The 21,559-nt window shown below is 39.5% G+C and overlaps 1 protein-coding gene across 12 annotated transcripts in view; it reads left to right on the top strand.

The window, feature by feature from the left end:
• The window catches only part of CHD9 (chromodomain helicase DNA binding protein 9), a 102,670-nt gene extending 81,111 nt beyond the window's left edge, over positions 1–21,559 (top strand). For 8 of the 12 annotated variants that reach the window (XM_060787996.2, XM_060787993.2, XM_060787994.2 and 5 more), the window contains 16 exons: positions 1,464–1,553; positions 1,794–1,897; positions 1,977–2,094; positions 3,594–3,651; positions 4,949–4,991; positions 5,099–5,318; positions 5,464–5,666; positions 7,476–8,384; positions 10,589–10,752; positions 12,455–12,736; positions 13,498–13,666; positions 13,988–14,127; positions 14,331–14,552; positions 15,225–15,353; positions 16,810–16,914; positions 18,127–21,559. In XM_060787996.2, the coding sequence (XP_060643979.2) occupies positions 1,464–1,553; positions 1,794–1,897; positions 1,977–2,094; positions 3,594–3,651; positions 4,949–4,991; positions 5,099–5,318; positions 5,464–5,666; positions 7,476–8,384; positions 10,589–10,752; positions 12,455–12,736; positions 13,498–13,666; positions 13,988–14,127; positions 14,331–14,552; positions 15,225–15,353; positions 16,810–16,914; positions 18,127–18,984 (3,814 nt within the window). In that variant the 3' untranslated portion in view covers positions 18,985–21,559. The remainder of the gene's footprint in view (positions 1–1,463; positions 1,554–1,793; positions 1,898–1,976; positions 2,095–3,593; positions 3,652–4,948; positions 4,992–5,098; positions 5,319–5,463; positions 5,667–7,475; positions 8,385–10,588; positions 10,753–12,454; positions 12,737–13,497; positions 13,667–13,987; positions 14,128–14,330; positions 14,553–15,224; positions 15,354–16,809; positions 16,915–18,126) is intronic. The other 4 variants (XM_060787998.2, XM_060788001.2, XM_060787995.2 and 1 more) reach the window with 3 other exon arrangements.

Genomic DNA, 21,559 nt, shown 5'->3' on the forward strand with positions numbered 1-21,559 from the left:
ACTTTTCTTATTCTTACAGGAGATATTGAGCAGCCTTTAAACACACATTCTTAGCAAGCTGGGGCTTCAAGAATGTGGCAAATGGGGTACAGAGGAATGTATCTTTAAAGTGCACTATTTTCAGGATCTTCACAGTTCAAAGGATTAAGAGGTTGGCCTGAAAGAGAATACTGACAAGTATACTTGGGATTAATACTAAACATCCATAGCTGTAGCCCATTTTTTTCACTTGTATTTACTCTCTAAAAGGGAGATGTGAATGGAAAGGAATAGTAAATGGCTGCCACATTAAGCTCATGGTCTGATTTTGCTATATAAATAATATTAAGCCAGAATCCAAAATAATGGCTGACTAGCTCCCAGTACCAAAAGTGTGTTCAGATGTGCTTTTCTTAACAGCAGCATCTTCTTTTCCCCTTCTCCAATGTATTTCAAAAGCATTTTCTACAGGAAGGAAATGAAAAGGTAACACAGGGCAAGGCAAAGGTCTTGTAACAAAAAGGAAACAATCTTCAAAAGATCATAGCAAAAGCAAAGAATGAACAGTCAAAAATCTTTCATAACTGTAACTTTGAGAGTCATGAGATCCCAAGAAGAGCCTCTCCTGCTGGATTTAAGAACATGGGAAGCCCAGCCATAAATGCTCATCTGATATCCAGAATTGGTTCAAATACTATAACTGATGCTGAAAATAATTTGTTTCCCAGATGAATTGGCTAGTAATAATTTCCCAGCCCAGCAGTATCACATCCATTTAATCTATTCCAGATGTTATCATATCTATGAAGAAGTCAATTCTCATCAGGAGCTGCACCACAATCTTAACATAGAAATACAAAAATTGTTAAGACAGTTTCTTAAGATCCATTAAAGTCAGCACAACATAAACTTTGTACAAGATGTCGTTACCCCATAATTTTATGTCATAAATATTAAAAAATCGGTATTTTTAATTACAAAAATGTGAGCATAGCCTTGAAAGGGTTAAATGGATGCAATGACTTGGCAGAAGCTGCAGTTCAATATAAGCAGATGTGCCTGTAGCTTAGTACACCTCAGTGTTAGTTGCTCTCAGTATGAAGAAGATTCAGTTTGAGAGAGGCCTCAGTGTGAGTTAAGTCTCAGTGTTAGTAGGCCTCAGTGTGAGGTATGCCTCAGAGTTAGGTTAAACACCAATAATCCACTTATAAAGATAACATAATGAATAAGTCCAACAAATAGGTAAATTGTGAAACTTAGACTGTTCAATTCACAGTAGTCACAAAATTAAGCAATATGAAATAAGTTCTGTATAGTCTTTTAGTGATGTCGTTGTATGTTCATGAATCAGCCTCCCACGACCGGTTTCGGCCCTTGCTTTAGGCCTTGCTTTATGCCTCAGAGTTAATCGGCTTCAGTGTGTGAGAGGCCTGAATTAAATTTTGGATTGAAGAATTAATCCTCTTCTATGTCTTCACATTTAGAGTTTTACTTCGAGTTCGAATGCTGTATTACTTGAAGCAAGAAGTCATTGGTAGTGAATGCCAGAAGGTTTTTGAAGGAGTTGATGCCAGGTAAATCATACTAGGGTTTGTTTCTCTTCACCTTTATTGGATATTAAGTAAAACTATGTTTCAACATTATTGCACTTGGTTCATTTTGAATTGGATTTGTGACCATTTAAATCCAGACGTCATTCTCTATTCACTGAGACAACTCTTTCCCGATTCTTTTGATGAGAATGGGAAATGCAAAAGATAAATGGGCCTTGTAATGGGCGACTTTAATGTCTGTTCTTTGGGTCAACATTTCAGTGAAATTGATATCTGGATCCCAGAGCCAGACCATTCGGAGGTGCCAGCAGAGTGGTGGGATACAGAAGCAGACAAGTCTTTGCTCATTGGAGTTTTTAAACATGGTAAGTACACAACTTTGCTTTTCAAGTAACAACTGAATTGTCTTCAGAGATCGTACTAACAGGATGTTCGCTTTTGCAGGTTATGAAAAGTACAACACCATCAGAGCAGATGCAGCTCTTTGCTTTTTGGAAAGAGTTGGGAAACCTGATGACAAAGCAGTTGCAGCTGAACAAAGAGCAAATGATTACATGGATGGGTAGGTTTTTTTAAAAAATCACTGTTCAAAGCCAATTATCTTTCTTAAATGAGATAAATGATGTTAACCAGTCAAAGAAAGTGCAGTCCATCAGGCATAGACAAGGTCTGACCATCTACATGATGATGACAATGATAATATGATAGTATTTGACAGTTGACAATTTTAATATTTTTGTTACTTGATTGTTTTTATTGTATTGAAATTGTATTTTAGGGTCTTGGCACCAATTGTAAACCGCCCCGAGTCGACTGCAGGCTGAGTGAGATGGTATATAAATATAGTAAATAAATAATAAAATAAATAAATAATACATGTGATAATAAATAATAAAATAATAATAAAATAATAAATAATAATAATAAATAATGAAATGAAATAATAATAATAATAATAATAATAATATAAAATAAATAATAAAATAATAAATAAATATGCATGTAAACGTATAATATAGATACTGTTGGGCGGTATACGAAGACTCCATATCAGTCCCAAGAGTATATCCAGTAAGCCCTAGTCAATAAACAAAGCTGTTGTAAACACAATTGATTGGTCATAGTTATAATCCTTTAAATTACTTATGTATAATATATCATGAGCTACAAAGATGACAGTGTGAAATAAATCAGGATTTAGAGAATCATCAAGTGGGTTTCTGGGAGTTTTCCAGGCTGTATGGCCATGTTCCAGAAGCATTCTCTCCTGACATTTCACCCACATATATGGCAGGCATCCTCAGAGGTTGTGAAGTCTTTTGGAAACTAGGCAAGGGTTATTTATATATCTGTAGAAGGTCCAGGTTGGGAGGTCTTTTCTGTTGGAGGCAAGTGTGGATGTTGAAATTAATCTCCTTGATTAGCATTGCAAAGCCTTGCAGCTTCAAGGCCTGGCTTATTCCTGCTTGGGGGAATCCTTTGTTGAGAGGTGTTAGCTGGCCCTGATTGTTTCACACCTGGATTTCCCCAGTTTTCAGAGTGTTCTTCTTTATTGTCCAAATTTTATAGTTTTTTAATACTGGTTGCCAGATTTTGTTCATTTTCAACCCACTTCATAGAAAAAATCAAAACCTCAAACCAGGCCTGAAGCTGCAAGGCTTTGCAATGCTAATCAAGGTGATTAATTGCAACATTCACACTTGTCTCCAACAGACAAGAGTTTTTTCTCCCACCCTGGATCTTCTGTAGATATGTAAACCTCCCTTGCTTACTTTCCAATATACCTCACAACCTCTGAGGATGCCTGCCATAGATGTGGGCAAAACGTCAGGAGAGAATGCTTCTGAAACATGGCCATATAGCCGGGAAAACTCACAGCAAGCCAGTGATTCCGGTCATAAAAGCCTTCGATGACACATTAAATCATGAAGTGGTTAAAACCCAAATGTGTATTCCTTGTGTCAGTTGTTTCGCCAGCCATGAAATTATGTTGTTACTTTTCATTGGGAAGATAAAAATGAGACATACTTGATTGACAAATGATTAATGTGTGTTTTGCAGTGATGTTGAAGACCCAGAGTATAAGCCAGCTCCAGCATTGTTTAAAGATGATACAGAGGTAATCTAATTTTGTTTTGTTTTGTAAACCTTGTCATTAATTTGCTTCTTTATAGTTAAGAACAAACCTTACAGATGTATTTTATTGTACTGTCCCGTGGCATGGAACATTTTATTTCTGTGGTTAACACAGTAGCTTTTGGAATCATTTCTTAGAAACTTTAATTCTTAACTGACATATTTTGTTTTAAGAGTCTCTTAACCAGTGTTTCTCAACCTTCCTAATGCTGCGACCCCTTAATACAGTTCCTCATGTTGTGGTGACCCCCAACCATAAAATTATTTTCATTGCTACTTCACAACAGTAATTTTGCTACTGTTATGAATTGCAATGTAATGTAAATATCTGATATGGACATGCAGATCCATTGATTTTAATTGTGTCATTGTGTGTTGTCAATGTTATTGCTTTGTTTTTTGAGTTATTTTGCTGTTTGTTGTTGCTGTTGTTTTTACTATTGTATTTGGGCTCGGCCTCTTGTAAGCCGCACCGAGTCCTTCGGGAGATGGTAGCGGGGTACAAATAAAGGTATTATTATTATTATTATTATTATTATTATTATTATTATGTATTTTCATTCACTGGACCAAATTTGGCACAAAACCCCAATACACCCAAATTCGAATACTGGTGGGATTGGGGCGGGATTGATTCCATCATTTGGGAGTTGTAGTTGCTGGGATTTATAGTTCACAAACAATCAAAGAGCATTCTGAACTCCACCAATGATAAAATTGAACCAAACTTGGTACAACGAACTCCCATGACCAACAGAAAATACTGGAAAGGTTTGGTGGGCATTGACCTTGAGTTTTGAAGTTGTAGTTCACCTACATCCAGAGAACACTGTGGACTCAAAGCAATAATGAGTCTGGACCAAACTTGGCATGAAAATCAATATGTCCAAATGTGGACTCCGGTGGAGTTTAGGCAAAATAGACTTGACATTTGGAAGTTGTAGTTGCTGGGATTTATCGTTCAAAGAACATTCTGAACCCCACCAAGGTTAGAATTGGGCCAAACTTCCCACACAGAACCCCCACAACCAACAGAAAATACTGTGTTTTCTGGTGGTCTTTGGCGACCACTCTGACACCCCCTCACGACCCCTCCAGGGGTCCCGACCCCCAGGTTGAGAAACACTGCTCTTAATTGAAAAGGGGAGTTTTCAGTAATCTGTATTTAAAGATGTGTTGTTACTATTTTTAGAGTATATGCTCAACTGCTAGATGTGTGACGTAAGCTGCTTCTGGATCATGTCTTGGTTCATTTTAGTTTCCTTTGTTTTCTTTCTTAGGATGATGTCTCATCACCAGGGGATCTTATCATTACGGATGGAGGTAAAGCCCCACAATTTAAGTTGTTGCTTTGTGAATGTTATTCTAGATTCGAACAAGTTTGCATTTAGTATGGAACAAAATCCATTTTGATTCTTGCTTAATTGTAGATGGTCAGATGATTGAAGGGGACAAGCTTTACTGGCCAACTCAGTCTGCTTTGACAACTCGCTTGCGTCGCTTAATAACTGCATATCAGCGTACCAGTAAGAACAGGCAAATCCAGCAGATCCAACCATCTTTCCCCATTCAGGCCTGTGTGATACAAACTCCATACGAAGAAGCTGCTCTGAATCCCAAAATGGTTGCCAAAATTGAAAGACAGCAAAGGTCTGTTTAGGCTCTCAGTATGAGGTTAAATACTTGCCATTATTTACAAAAATCCCTTTTACTTCTTTCTAGCAAATAATAATTTGGGATTGTTTGGGAGAACTCACTGAATTGTGTCTGTCTCCCTTCTTGATGTTCGATTTAGATGGACAAGGAGAGAAGAAGCTGATTTCTACAGAGTTGTTTCCACCTTTGGCGTAGTGTTTGATCCTGACAGAGCCCAGTTTGACTGGACAAAGTTTAGAGCCATGGCTAGGCTGCATAAGAAAACAGACGAGAGTTTAGAGAAATACTTATATGCATTTATGGCCATGTGCAGAAGGGTTTGTCGCCTGCCTTCAAAAGATGGTAGGTCATTTGTATAAATGGCTTTTTAAAAAATTCATGCCAAAGAGGAAATGTAGAGATGACAGAAGTTATAATACACCTATAGCTGTAAAGTGCTGTATTATATTGTTCTTTGAATGTGGTAGACAACATAATTTAGAAAAACTGTCCCAACTAGTTAGGATTTGAGCTGTTTTATGTCTCCTTCGTGGAGAGAAAAAGTGGGGTATTAATAATAATAATAATAATAATAATAATAATAATAATAACCTATATAAATAAAAATGTAATGTTCGTTTGTGGGATTAACATAACTCAAAAACCACTGGACAAATTGAGATCAAATTTGTACACAATACACCTATCAGGCCAACGAGTGACCATCACTCATAAAAACACCGAAAAACACAGTGGGACTTAAAAAGCCAAAAAAACCAAAAAATACATTACATCGCATGCACAAAACCACATATATACACATATACACAAACATATACATACACATATACACATACAAAATACATATACACGGTACATTACAACGCATGCACAAAACCACATATATACACAAACACACATATATATACGAACATATACACATATATAGACACACAAAACACATATGCACAGACTGGGCCACAGCAACGCGTGGCAGGGGACGGCTAGTAGTAGTAGTAGTAGTAGTAATAATAATAATAATAATAATAATAATAATAAGTTTAATGTTTAATAATGTTTAATATGTTCAAAACAATATGTTTAATAATTATAACCAGATTCGCAGGTTTGAATCCAGGGAGAGGCGGATGAGCTCCCTCTATTAGCTCCAGCTCCTCATGCGGGAACATGAGAGAAGCCTCCCAGAAGGATGATAAAACATCAAAAATCATCCAGTCGTCCCCTGGGCAACGTCTTTGCAGACTGCCAATTCTCTCACAACAGGAGCGGTTGCTCCTGACACGACAAAATATATATATATATATAAAACCAGATGTCTCTTAACAAAAAAAATCATTTTAAATAACCATGTGGCATAATTAATTGTATTCAACCTTTCAAAAAGCAATCTGCTTGATTGAAATGCTATTGCCATATTTGTTCAGTCTCAGTATGGTCTGAACTGGTCTAGACTGGGTTATAGTGGTTTATACTGGGCCCGTAACCCTTGTTGGGCAAGTGGTCTTACTAACAAAAGACCCTACTCAGCAGAGTAACTTATCAGCTGCAGTGTGACCCAGCACCAATAGCCCAAAGTGATAAAAAACACAAAAACACCGAGACCAATGAAATATCTTCCATAGAAGGCTTTTTTTTGTAGTAAAATAATATGGTTGCACTATTTACAAGAACTAAGTTTCCATAAAACAAATAAACAAATACATAATAACTTTACAGACAGCAGCCTTCACACTGGAGCTTTCTCACACAAGGCCTTCAACCTGGGGCTTCTTTCAGCAGGCCTTCTCACATTAAGCCTTCTCATACACTAAGGCCTACCTCACACTGTGAGGCCTACCTCACAGAATAAGGCCTTTCTCCCACTGAGGTTTACCTCAGACTGACGGCTACTAAGCTACAGGCACACTTGCATATATAGAACTGCCACTTTTGCTGAGTCATTGCATCCATTTAACTCTTTCAGTGCTTGAGTCACAATTTTGTAATTAAAAATAACTAGTTAATGTTTAATATTTCTGACAATTTTCTCAAACAGCAGCTTAGTTCCCAAAATCCTTCAAAATAAGCGATTTTTATCTTTTCTAAGCCACTAATTGGCTTAGAATCTCCTCCTCTCAGGCTTGTTGATGCCTTCTTATGTTTCCCGTGCAGAACTTGTGGATCCAAATATTTTCATCCAACCAATCACTGAAGAACGTGCGTCCCGGACCTTGTATCGTATTGAGCTTCTCAGGAAAGTACGAGAGCAAGCTGTTCGCCATCCGCAGGTTTTTGAGCGGTTAAAACTTTGTCAGCCCAACCCAGACTTGCCGGTCTGGTGGGAATGTGGGACTCATGACTGGGATTTACTGGTTGGAGCTGCGAAACATGGAGTGAGCCGGACAGATTACCACATCCTTCGCGATCCCGAACTTTCATTTATGTCCGCTCAGAGGAACTACAGTCAGAATAAAGTAGCACTTTCAAGGACCCCGACCCCACTTTTGCACCAGTATCAAATGGCACTGTCAGCGTCTCCTCTTGCCCCACAACCGAGGCTCCTCGACGTTAAAGGGAGCACTCCTGAGGACACAAAGGCTAAACTTGAAAACCATAAAGAGGAAACCCATTCTTCCGGAGAGGAGTCTATGTCTATTGATGATATACAAACAGGAGTAAAGGCTGAACCATTGAGCCCAAAGAATAGCACAACAGCACATCCTATGGACAACAAAACTGCTATGAAGGCAGACAATGACAGGCGTATGGTTGCAGCAAGGACAGAGCCTCTAACTCCAAATGCCGCTTCCAAAAAACAGAGGCCCAGCAAAAGAGGATCAGAATCAAGCTCCGATTCAGATTCTGATTCTGACAGATCATCCTGTTCTTCCAGGTCGTCCTCGTCTTCCTCGTCATCTTCTTCCTCTTGTTCACGGTCCAGATCAGGATGTAGCTCTTCTTCCTCGTCTTCATGCTCTTCAGCGTCTTCCTCATCGTCGTCATCCTCCTCTTCCTCATCGTCGTCGTCATCCTCTTCATCAGAAGAGAGCGACAGTGATGAGGAGGAGGCACAGAAGAGGCGTAAGTACCGTTTCATCATTATATACAAATCCTCGTTCTGTTTAAATCTCAAAAGTGGCTGAAGGTGCTGTTAGTTGTGTTTATTTTAGCATGAGGTAAGATTTTGCATCATCAGACATAGCTATGATGGCAGAAAATATCCTGATCCGACTCCCCAAACCCATCCGGTTTTGGGAGGACACTTGTGGTCACTGCAGTGGTGCCAAAAATCATAAATGTTCGTGATGTCTTGAGTCTGGCTTATAATATCATAAAGACCTGAAACCAGCTTACCTTACCTTACCTTGCATGAAGAAGAGAGCGGAACTGGTTTTAAATTGATTCTAATGTATATGTTGTGTTTTTGTTTTAAATTGTTTATTTTTGTATTTTGCATATGTGGAAACTGCTCTGAGTCCCCTAGGGCAGATAGGGCGGCATATAAATAAAGATTATTATTATTATTATTATTATTATTATTATTATTATTATTATTATGTCAAATCGTATAATTTTAAGCATGTTGAGCCATGCATGCTTCGCACCTTTTCAGTACAGTTTTTTTTTGTTTATTCATTCAGTCGTTTCCTACTCTCCATGCATCTCTTTTGTCCAAATTTCTTGTAAAGAGGGTAAAGACCCTGAAAGCTCATAGCTGGATTCACTGTGCTCTTTATCAGGATTGTTCACCAATATAGTGCATATAGTGTTTCCTGCCATAATTTAGTGTTGACAGTGAACAAAAGTGAAACACTGATATTCTTGAGAAACTATAGGCCTATTCAGACTTTGTTTCCTCCTGTTATTGTCTCCGTGGAGAGATTGGACCTGGAAGTTTACACAAGGCAGTTGTAACAATGGGAGCCTATTTTGTGATCTAGAAGTTATTAATAAAGTTTGTTTCTTTTGGTTGCTTAGGGATATTTTTTTTTATTTACCGCATTTGTATACCGCCTTTCTCAGCCAGAGGCAACTCAAGGCAATTCACAGTTGGCAGCAAGTCGATGCCATAACAAATATCAAAATACAGTTAAAAACAATTATAAAAACAATTCAACATTTAAAATATAATATAAAAAGCAAATATATCTGTAATAACAAGATCCTCGGTGTCTCCTTACTAAAATCGTTGTCCAGTTGCATCGTCAGTCATTACATATATTCGTTTACATCTAATTACAAGATGATTTTACATCGTTTACAAGATAATTTTATTGCTGCTATTGTATTAATTTGATTGTTTTAACTAGTTTAATTGTTGTTGTTATACTGTATTTTGTCTATTGTATTTTGTAACTGTTGGGCATCGAATTGTGCCTTTTGTAAGCTGCCCTGAGTCCCCCCCCCCCCCGGGGGTTGAGAAGGGCGGGGTAGAAGCACTTGAAATAAATAAATAATAAATAAATATGTTCCAGTAGAAAAAGCTTGCTTGAAGAGCCAGGTCTTAACCATTTTGCGGAATATTAGAAGGGAGGGAGCCAATCTTACATCCCTGGGGAGGGCGTTCCATAGCCGAGGGGCCACCACTGAGAAGCTCTGTCTCTCGTCCCCGCCAAACACATCTGCGAGGAAGGTGGGATTGAGAGCAGGGCCTCCCCAGACAATCTTAAAGTCATAACGAGAGATATGTTCGGATAGGTAAGCCGGAACAGAACTGTTTAGGGCATATGAGTTCCTTAAATCATTGGAAGTTGCTTGGTTTATACAATTCTTAGGGACGTGGGTAAATTGTTGACTAGCTTTCTGGTTTTTATGCTTTGTACTTAAAGTATCTCAGTCATTGTCACGATCCCAATGACTCACTGCTTGAAGACTGTTCTGGAGTCACAGTTGTGGAGCAAGCTAGACTTCGGGAAATTATGATTCGTCATGCAGCTTGTAAATAGCAGCTCCTGTATCTTAGGCCCATTTGTCCTACTGTGACCTCCCTAATCATGTGTTTGTGAAAAACATATATTGTGTCAGTGGTGTAGGAGGTGTGTTCTCACTGGTTTTGCAAGTTCTAGTACAAAAAATAAATGCTCCAGGTGTATAATATTTTGTTGATAGTGTTTAAGAAACATCTACCTGTTTTACGTGATTCTTGCCACCCAGCGGTGTCGGTGATTATTATTTTCCTAAGTTCAGACATTCATGGGGCATGTGTCACATCTCTAATGCTACTGAAATAGAGCTCATTGTACCTTGGGCTCTAAATTCTAATAGCCAAAAATTGTTTCCTTCAGCAGAAGGAGCCCCTCACTTGAAAGCATTTGATGAAGAGAGCGTTGCTTCTCTAAGCACAGTACAGGATGAAACCCAGGACAGTTTCCAAATGAATAATGGCACACCAAATTCTAACTGTATCTTACATGGGGGATATATGTTGGCAGCTTCCTACTGGCCCAAGGTAAGCTAGGATGTCAAGTGCATTCCTTAATGTCATGTCCATTTTGTCCTACTCGTAAATATGATTAGTATATAAAGGTTTGCATTTCAGTGGCTTACTGTCACAGCATGACTTCACACCGAAAATACTGAAGTCTTTGGCCTGGTGATTCTTGCACAAGTTATTGTCTTCACTCAGCCTTAAATGAGCCCACTGATTTTTTTTTTCAACAGTGGACACAACTAGTATTTCTTTGTATTGTTTCACCAATATCCTGCTCTAAGATAGACAAGGAAATACAAGGATATCCTTCTTATATCATATGTCATGGGATGCTATAGATATGGCAAAATATGGTTTGTGCTAGATCAGTCTTGTTTTCAACCTTCAACAGGGATTCCATGTTTGTTTCCCATGTCCAGTTTTTGGCCATTCTTCACTCGAGCTTCAACATTTGATTCCCACCATCTCAGTGGTGTTTCTTTTTGATGCTGGGATAGTATGTTTCCTTCTGTTCTTCTCTTTTTTTAAGAGTTAAATTACTATGTTATTAGGCGATCCCTCGTTCTCCAAGTATGATGGCCTTCTAAGTGTAGTGTCTTGGTGGTGGATACGTAGGTGATACGTAGGTACTGCTCGAGAGCAATGCATGTGAAAAAGATCTTGGAGTCCTCGTGGACAACAAGTTAAACATGAGCCAACAATGTGATGTGGTGACAAAAAAGCCAATGGGATTTTGGCCTGCATCAATAGGAGTCTAGTGTCTAGATCCAGGGAAGTCATGCTATCCCTCTATTCTGCCTTGGTTAGACCACACCTGGAATATTGTGTCTAATTCTGGGCACCACAATTGAAGAGAGATATTGAAAAGCTGGAATGTGTCCAGAGGAGGGCAATTAAAATGATCAAGGGTCTGGAGAACAAGCCCTATGAGGAGCGGCTTAAGGAGCTGGGCATGTTTAGTCTGAAGAAGAGAAGGCTGAGAGGAGACATGATAGACATGTATAAATATGTGAGGGGAAGTCATAGGGAGGAGGGAGCAAACTTGTTTCCTGCTACTCTGGAGACTAGGAGGCAGAACAATGGCTTCAAACTACAAGAAAGGAGATTCCACCTGAACATTAGGAAGAACTTCCTGGCTGTGAGAGCTGTTCAGCAGTGGAACTCTCTGCTTCAGAGTGTGGTAGAGGCTCGCTTCTTTGGAAGCTTTTAAACATAGGCTGGATGGCCATCTGTTGGGGGTGCTTTGAATGCAATTTTCCTGCTTCTTGGCAGGGGGTTGGACTGGATGGCCCATGAGGTCTCTTCCAACTCTAGGATTCTATTCTTGATCCTCATGTTCTTCTGCAGTGACGGCATCGGTTTCCAGGTGGAAGTGCTATAGTGCATCACTGAATTGACAGTTTTTGCAGTATAATTCCATCTGTAATTTAAAAAAAAAAGGAAATTAGCCCTTCAAACCACATCACATCAACAAAACGTCCTTAGTTTTTAAACTCAAAGAGACCCTACTAGAGACCCAAGATATGGCAACAAACAGCACATAAAAAATATATGGGTGATCATTGGAAGTGACGGTAACCAGCTAAAGCTTATTAAACTAAGGAGCTAAAGGACACACACTTCCCTAGTTCAATCTGGCAGGATCCTTATTAGTGGTGACCAGTTTTAGTGATGAGGCAGGACAAGGGGAGATGTCTTAACTGCCTTTTGTTCATTCTAGGATCGGGTTATGATTAACCGTCTGGATAGTATCTGTCAAACTGTCTTGAAAGGCAAATGGCCTTCCATGCGGCGAGGTTACGAGGGTGCTACCATTGCTTCCTTCTATACCACCAAACTTCTCGATAGCCCCGCCGCTGCTGCCGCTGCCGTTGATTGCACCGAACACAGTGTACAGACTCCCCCAAATGTGGATGGGAAAGAAGAAAGCGATCAGTCATCACAATTGTCAAAGGTGAAGACGCATGTACGGGAAAAGGAGTTTACAGTGAAAATCAATGACGTATGTTTATTTTTATTGCCCTAGGACCTGGTTGCGAATGCGGTGTGCAGCATGCTCTGCCTACAAGTGGCTGCCTGCTCTCCATTTTACTTCCTTTGCACTCGTGTGAGGGGGGTTTAGGGGCATTGCCACCCCCTTTTAAGTGCTTGTTTTCAGGAACCACCAACAAAATAATATCTTTTCTTGGTCTTTGAAATCCTGCTGGTGAGATGCTTTCTCCAGCGGCCTTTGTTATGCTACTTTTATTGTTGCTGTTACTTTCCAGAGTGTGTGATTTGAATGTTCTTAGAGTTGGAAACAAATGCCTGTAAATAGGGATTTTCAAATTACTAGAATTTCATAGAAATATGTTTTAATGTGTGTATTTTATATAATGTTTATGATTATGTGGTTTTTGCTGTGTTGCAACCTGACTCAAGCCACAAGGAGAGGAGAGTAGGAATTACAATGATTATTTGATTTTGATTTTGATTTTTTTTCTCATTTCCAGAATTCTTTAGAATAGTACATTGAAGATACATGGCAACACATACTAATGAGTTATAAGGAGTTCCATAGTAAATAATGTTGATATAAGTTTATGTTTATAAAAGTACTAAATAAAGTTGATATCAATTCTGGATCAATGCAGTTACTAACATCCTTGTTTGAGGGCAGTGAGAGTGAGTTAGAACCGAACAAAATCACATATGAAAATCCTGAATGATGAAATTGATTTATCCTTCCCTGAAGATATGCTAACACTTGTGTTTGTTTAACAGGAAGGTGGTTTGAAATTGATCTTTCAGAAGCAGGCACTTTCTCAGAAAAGACCATTTGAAAGCGAAGATGGCGCATTGGGACAGCAGCAATACCTTGCCAGGCTCCATGAACTCCAGAGCGCTTCGGAAACAAGTCTTGTCAATTTCCCAAAGTCTTTGCCAGAATCGGGTAGGCATTTTATGCTTTATGAAACAGTAGCATTAGTGAGTGGACAGGAAGGAAAGATTTGTTTTTTGTGACTTTTTTTCCCTCTGGTCTTAGGCATTGGGCTTGCCATGAGATGCTAGTCAGGACTTCCTAATGCCCATTATAACATGGTGTTTGCAGACAGAAGGGAACATAAGAGCCTTTGAATTATGTGCACTAATATATGTTTTTCTTTGATTCTGTGTCCAGCAGTTTTACTTTATGGTATTATTGCTCTTTCAAGTTGAACATGTCAGTTAATCCCAAGGCAAGGACTCATATGCCAATGATTTATTTGATTAGGAACTTCAAGCCAATTGACAACAAATGCAAACGGTGTAATAAGCGATGACCAGCCTGTGCTGAAAAAGAGGAGAGGAAGGAGGAAGAACGTCGAAGGGGTTGACATCTTGTTTATAAATCAAAACAAAGCACCTAATCATGTGAGTGAATACACATCAACCCTCAATGGATGTGCTGGTCTAAATGTTTATAATGTCAAAGGACTTAGTCCTTTAGGACTAACCAAGAAAGCTAGATGTTACTCTCTTGCCTAGTTCAGTTCTGATCCCAGAACAGGGATTGAGTATAGTGCCTGCTTTCCCATAAACACTTACATGGCTTTACATGCTTCTTATTTTTGCAGGTTTGCCATGGCATTAACGCTCCTCAGATTGCTCCAAGGTTAACCCCTGTCCTTCCGTTTATACAAACCCAAGGCCTCCGTGATGCAGAAAGTCCCGTTCCAGTTATTAACTTGAAAGATGGAACAAGGCTTGCAGGGGATGATGCTCCCAAGAGAAAAGACTTGGAGAAATGGCTGAGTGAGCATCCTGGCTACGTTGAAGATTTAGGAGCTTTTATCCCGGTGAGTGTTACGTTATGTTGCTACTCAATATATTAGAGTAGCAAATTACTCAGAAGTACTTACTTACTTAGGCGATCCCTCATAGTCCGTAGTCCGAGGATGATGTTCCTCCAAGGTCGGTGTTCTTGTAGTGGGTCCGTAGGTGACTGTGGAGCCCTATTCTTGATCTGCATCTTCTCCCACAGTGAGGGCATTGGTTTCCAGGTTGAAGGTGGTCTCGGTCAGGGTTGGCTTGACGTGCCTTCCTCTTGGCACATTTCTCTCTTTCTCCCTCCATTCATGCCTCTTCAAATTCTACAGCACTGCTGGTCACAGCTGACCTCCAGCTGGAGCGCTCAAGGGCCAGGGCTTCCCAGTTCTCAGTGTCTATGCCAGAGTTTTTAAGGTTGGCTTTGAGCCCATCTTTAAATCTCTTTTCCTGCCCATCAACATTCCATTCTTGAGTTTGGAGTAGAGCCACTGCTTCGGGAGACAGTGGTCTGGCATCCGGACAACATGGCCAGTCCAGCAGAGTTGATGGTGGAGGACCATTGCTTCAATGCTGGTGGTCTTTGCTTCTTCCAGCACGCTGACATTTGTCCACTTGTCTTCCCAAGAGATGAGTTCTGTTGAATAAATAGTTTTAATAGTTCTATAACATTGTTGTGTGTGTTTTTAATTCTGCAAAAACAGAAAATGCAGCTTCATGAGGGGAGACCCAAACAAAAAAGGCACCGTTGTCGCAATCCTAATAAGTTGGATGTTAATAGCCTCACTGGGGAAGAACGTGTGCAGCTGATCAATAGGCGGAATGCTCGAAAGGTAATATTTCATTTGTGTTGTTTAAGGCAGTTCTTCTTAAACTGTTTAATGAGGAGTACTGGCATGTTTTCCCCAAACATGCTAGTGACCAGCACCATTTTTGATTTCAAATTTATATTAATACTAGCTTGGGGACCCGGCAATGTCTGGGTTGTAAGAAAAAGGCATTGTTTGTTTTGGCGTGTTAGGTCATATCAGTTTGGTAATTTGTAGCTCTATTTCTTAGAAAAAAGTCAATCTTGCTTGTTTTTTATGAATGCTCCCATTAAAAAATACAAAAGGATGTGAGTGAACTTTAGTTCCCAACATCATGAGCCCATCACCCCAAACCCCACCAATATTCAAAGTTCACCATGTTGGGTCTGTGTTCCAAGTTTGGTCCAGATCTGACGTTGGCTGTGTTGCATGCTCTCTATAACTCCCATCAAGGTCAATTTCCCCCCAGTGTCTCCAGTATGATAGTCATGTGGAGTCTATGTGCCAAGTTTGGTCCAGGTCTATCATTCGTGGAGGTCGCAGCAGTCTGTGGGAGGCAAATCAGGTGAAGGTACTGCAAATCCCATAGTCCATGGTCTGTCCTCCCTGAAACCACACCGGGATGTATAGTGGGTCATGGGGGGTGGGGGTCTGTGTAGCAAGTTTGGTCCAGGTCCGTCATTCGTGGGGGCCACAGTGGTCTTTGGAAGTGAGTGAAGGTACTGCAAATAGCATCATCTGTGGCAAATTTGGTGCAGACCCATCGTTGGTTGGGTTCACAGTGCTCTCTGGATGTAGCTGAACTACAACTATAAACCATAGTGAATTCTTCCCAAACCTCTTGTTCAGTTGCAGATCAATTCCTGTTTGCTGTAGAAAAGGGTTAAGACAGAGGCAGTGGGTGGAGTCATGCAAATTCCACACCCATAGAGAGAGAAAGGAACGCTGGGTTGTCCATTCTGGAGGAAAAAACAGAACATCTAGAATGAAATTGTCCCCAAATGAAAGCCTTCACTTGAGGGGGGGGGGGCAATGTGGCATTTAGGGAAGACACTTGCAGAGGTTGGGAGACATGTTCACTATAACCTGAAATGTGATTGAAGGGAGGGCTTTTGGTGGCTCCTCAGTACTCTGGGTTAAAGCTGTTTGTGGAGGCACGAGGCTGTCTGTGTAAGTGGAGACCTTCACCACATACACATTTTCACTTTTATTAAGTAGATAGATAGATAGATAGATAGATAGGTAGGTTTATACCAGAAACAGTAAAATAACTGGATGAGGATCTTGTTGGTACATCTTCCACCCTGCTTCTCAACTGTCTCCCTGCCAGAGTTGCTGGATGTGATCTTAGTTTGCCATTATAACTATTTTACCTCCTATCCAAAAACAACCAATAGCTTATTTATTAAATAATGAACATAAACTAAATGTTGATCTGTGAAACAGTCTGAGAAATGTTTGCCGATGCCTCACATTTTAGGTAGGAGGTGCTTTTGCTCCCCCGCTGAAAGATTTGTGCCGATTCCTGAAAGAGAATTCTGAATACGGAGTGGCTCCTGAGTGGGGTGATGTTGTGAAACAGTCGGTGAGTTTCTTTAACGCAGTAGGAAATTATTATTATTATTATTATTATTATTATTATTATTATTATTATTTTATATTCGTCTATCCCGCCCTTCTCCCCACAAGGGGGACTCATCAACGATGCTTGCAATGTATACATCATAAAAATACAATTAAAACAGTAAAACAGTAAAAACATCTTAAAAACATCATACAAATCAGCCAATAAATTCATTTAACAATAATATTAGAGTGCCAGTAAAACCAAAAATCAGATGGATGAATTAATAGATGTTTCCCTTTCCAAAGAAGGAGACCTGGCTCTCAATATAGAAACTTTGAATTCTGAGAACTGACAAGGTTTAGCCAGGTTTTGGATAACAAAACCTTGCATTTTGTTCTTGTGTGTGCTGCATGGTCTCATAATTTAATAAATATATTAAAATAAAATGGAAGTATATTTACAGAATCAAATGGTATGTCCTGAAAGAGTTGGAAACCCATGACAACAAACCTTTGCAAGTAACTTGACATATATATGCACATAAATAATACTGGCCAACATACATTTTGACGCCTCAAATGTTAGTCCTGTTTCTGGGTATATCTGGCCTGTTGATTCCTGTTTTTCACCTATCAGCTGTAGGTTTTGAGATACAGAAATGCAGAACATACGCCATACACCACTAGCTCCGAGTCTCCTTTGGGGAGATGGTGGCAGGGTATAAATAAAGATGATGATGATGATTATTATTATTATAGAATCATAGAGTTGGCCATCCAGTCCAACCCCCTGCCTAGAAGCATTATTTTACTGTATTATTTTACTGACACAAAAGCACAGTATGCCACAGCAAATGAGATTATTATTATTATTATTATTATTATTATTATTACATTGGTCTGTGTGTTTTTGTTCTTTTTATCACATTTGGCTACTGGTGCTGCGTCATGCTGCTGCTAATAAGTTGCTCTGCTGTACATTTATGAGGAAGGTCTTTCATTAACAAGTCCACTCACCCAACAGGGTTATGGGCCCAGTATAGCCATTTCGCAACTGTGCCAAGTTGTTAGTGGAATCCTTTATTGTGAGTGATTTAAATACTGAGTTGCCTGAAGGCTAAGGTTATACAAATATAGTAAATAAATAAAATAAATAAATAATTTTTGTCTGAACTGCAGCTTAAGATATGGGTGTGTACTAAGAGTTGTTTTTTTCCCTCTCCCCATCCAGGGATTCCTTCCTGAGAGCATGTTTGACCGTATTCTCACGGGGCCCGTTGTTCGTGAAGAGGTGAGCCGGAGAGGGAGAAGGCCGAAAAGCGAGATGGCCAAGGCAGCGGCTGTGACGACGGCCACCAACATCCCGGTCAGCCCTTTGCTGGCCAATGGGCTCCTCCAAGGAGTGGATCTGTCTACTCTCCAGGCCTTACAGCAAAACTTGCAGAGTTTCCAGTCATTGCAAGTGACCGCAGGTTTAATGGGAATGCCTGCTGGCCTCAATGCCGCCGGAGAGGCCAAGAACATGGCAGCCGTCTTTCCCATGTTGCTTTCAGGAATGACGGGCTTGCCCAATTTGCTAGGGATGGGAGGGCTGCTAACGAAGTCTGCAGAATCCGTTTCTGAGGAAAAAAAGGGAAGTGACTCCAGGGAACCTGATGGAAAGAAAGAGAGGACAGAGAGCCAAAATGCACATAACGGCGGAGAAAATTCTGTGTCAGGTTCACCTTCCACGTCAACCGCTGCCGCAGCTGCCGCCACCCCCTTAGCTCTTAACCCCTTACTGTTGTCCAATATACTTTATCCAGGGATGCTTCTCACTCCAGGCCTTAATCTTCATATCCCAGCTTTGTCCCAGTCAAACATTTTTGAAGTACAGAACAGTGAAAGCAACAGCACCGGCTTGACGAAGCCTGCGGAAGAAAAGGAGGGGAATGCTAGGGTTCAAGAACAAGAAGTCCAGAGGGGGACAGAGGCAGGTTCTCGCAATGAAAACAGCACAGACGAGGGTTCGGAGAAAGCCGACGCTTCCTCGGGATCGGACAGTACGTCTTCCTCCTCCGAGGATTCAGATTCCAGCGACGAAGACTGATCCCAGGCTCTTGCACTTAAATTATAAACTGCTTTTGAAATTATTCTTTAATTATTTTGTTGTAAATAACCCAACGTTGAGTGAGTGCATCGATAATTTACTGACCGAACATTTCAGTATTTGTTTAAGACTGCTTTCAGAGACGTTTTGCATGTAATATTTCTTTGAAAGTACATCAATGTCTCCACATGTATGTACTATCGGATACACGACCGTGTAAAAAGAAAAGGAATTACAGCAAAAAGCATTATAATTTTTAGTTGAGGGGTTAATTTTTAAGAAAGCTTCGTAAGAGCTGTATATTTAATATATTTGCAGTGAACAATTCTTTACGCTCGTTCTTGATTTAATCTGAATATAGTTTTACAGCCTCCTTGACACTTATACTTTACAGATCAAAACTCAGCAATAATTTGGGCAGCTAATGAATGTCATGAAAGCTGTAGAATCTACATCACCATCCATTGCTTTAATTACATGAGAATGCTCTAGTGTTGTGATGCACTGCTGACGTTTCCAATTCAGGTACAACTGTGTTCTAAAAAAAGAAAAGTTTCCCATTCAGCCAATTACTTTGGCTACTTGTTACCTCAGCTGAGTTAGTTTAGGAAGTTTACATTAGTTTCTCTACTTGTTTTCATATTTTGCTTGACTTTTAAAAGGCATCTTGCGTGTGCTAATTTGGCAAGGGAAGTGACCATTACCAGTTGCACTCTTGACTAGTAAAGGGAGATTTTGATACAATGCAAAAAAAAAATCCCTTTCCTGTTAACTTTTGACACCATGGATAGGTATTTTGTTTCAAAAGCAGGCTCCTTCTACAGCCTTCATTCATGTTGTCGAGGAGCTGCATCCACAAGTTGAAATAACTTAAAAGTGCCACTTTCAACACTGCATACTTCATGTATGAGGATTAAATCCTTGTAAGAATGGCCTGTTTGCTCTGTTTGTTCCTATTTCTATTTTACGTTTGTTTTCCATGTAGCCTCCTGTAGTTACCAGTTAATAATGGTAAGGGGAAATGTGGACGTGTTTATAAACAACAGTCATATTTCCCTACAGGTTTGACTCTGACTATATAGGAAAAAAAGTGTTACCCAAAATCAAGATTGAGGGTATCATCAGTGAATTGTAATGCTGAGTTGCCCAGTAACGTAAAGCACTTTCAAGAATGATGAGAAAACATATACCGTGAAACCATGGTTGTTACAGTGCTTCAAAAGCATCTGTCGAGATACAAATCCTCAGAATCCTTACTACATAAAATCAGTCTTAATATTTGCTGTGCGATATGATAAATTCTTTATTCCGCTGAAGCTGCTATTTGGTCCGATATGGGAGAATCACAGAGTGACTGAGATTCGGAGTGAGATCGTATTGATCTTGCTTTGCGGTCCATGAAAGAATAGGCTGATGCTTAAGAAATGGATCAAAAAAGTACTGATGATAGTCGATAACAAACCTTTTCAAAAGGGAATAGTTTAATAAAATCTGTATTTTGATATGGTTCTGTTGCTTGCTTGTACAGTAAACAAGACTGTGTTGTTTTTTTTACCGAGATCTTTACCAATATTTAAAAAAAAGAAAATAAAGTTTGTACATGCAAAATAATTAACCCCCTTGACTAGGAAAGCAGTATTACATGTAATTACACAGTTATTCAGACATATCATTTGGATTGTGCTGGTTATTGTATTTTCTCTCCCATTCCCCAGAATCGTATGTATGACTTGTTCGGCCCATCATAACAATGTCTTAGCAATAGTCAAAACATGCCACAAAGAGACAAAAAAGGGATAGCAATTCTTCATCATGAAAGGATGTATTCCATATTTAATATTTTTGCCCTTTGTAATATATAGCACTTTTGTTTGATCTTGTATGTATCCATGATATAGCCAAAGTTTTCCAGACACGGTTGTTGACTTAGTCAATGGAGTATCTCAACAATACCATCACTTTTGCACCCTTCCCACATAATCTCTCCCCGCCCCAAAATAAAGCCCTAAACATAATTTTTAATAAATTTATGAAATAAAGTATTTTCCTAATTATGGTCAAGTGGATTTGCTTACCATTCTAGTGATGATCTTTCTCTGTATTGAGGCAATTTTACAGTCGCAGTGTGTGGTTGATACAGATTTTGAATATGAAGTCAAAGGTTTTATCAGTCTCTGTTTGAAACATGTAGCTCTCTCAGCAAACCGATATGCAAAGTGCGGCTGCATAACGTCAAGGAGCCTTCATTAGAAATACATTCGTGCTGAAATTTCAGTGCAAAAGATATCCAGTATGGTGGAGAAGTGTATGTGGGTAGTGACTAAAGAACCTTAGCTGTTATTGCCTTGTATTTCTCTCCCTCGTTTCAGGCTTCATGGTCTGTCCTGGTCCCGTTTCTTTTCTTTTGAACGTTTTGCAATATTTGCCAGTTGTGTTCTGTGTAGTCCGGATTTTGCTTTCTTGTAGTTGAACAAGCGTCTTAAGAGTCCTTTGTAATTTATTGAATTACTTTCTATGATGTTCTATAGAGCAAATGGAAGTTTAATTATTTTTTATTAAACATATTCTTTGACAA

This window comes from Anolis sagrei, chromosome 8 (assembly GCF_037176765.1).
Source record: "Anolis sagrei isolate rAnoSag1 chromosome 8, rAnoSag1.mat, whole genome shotgun sequence".
Taxonomy (NCBI): domain Eukaryota; kingdom Metazoa; phylum Chordata; class Lepidosauria; order Squamata; family Dactyloidae; genus Anolis; species Anolis sagrei.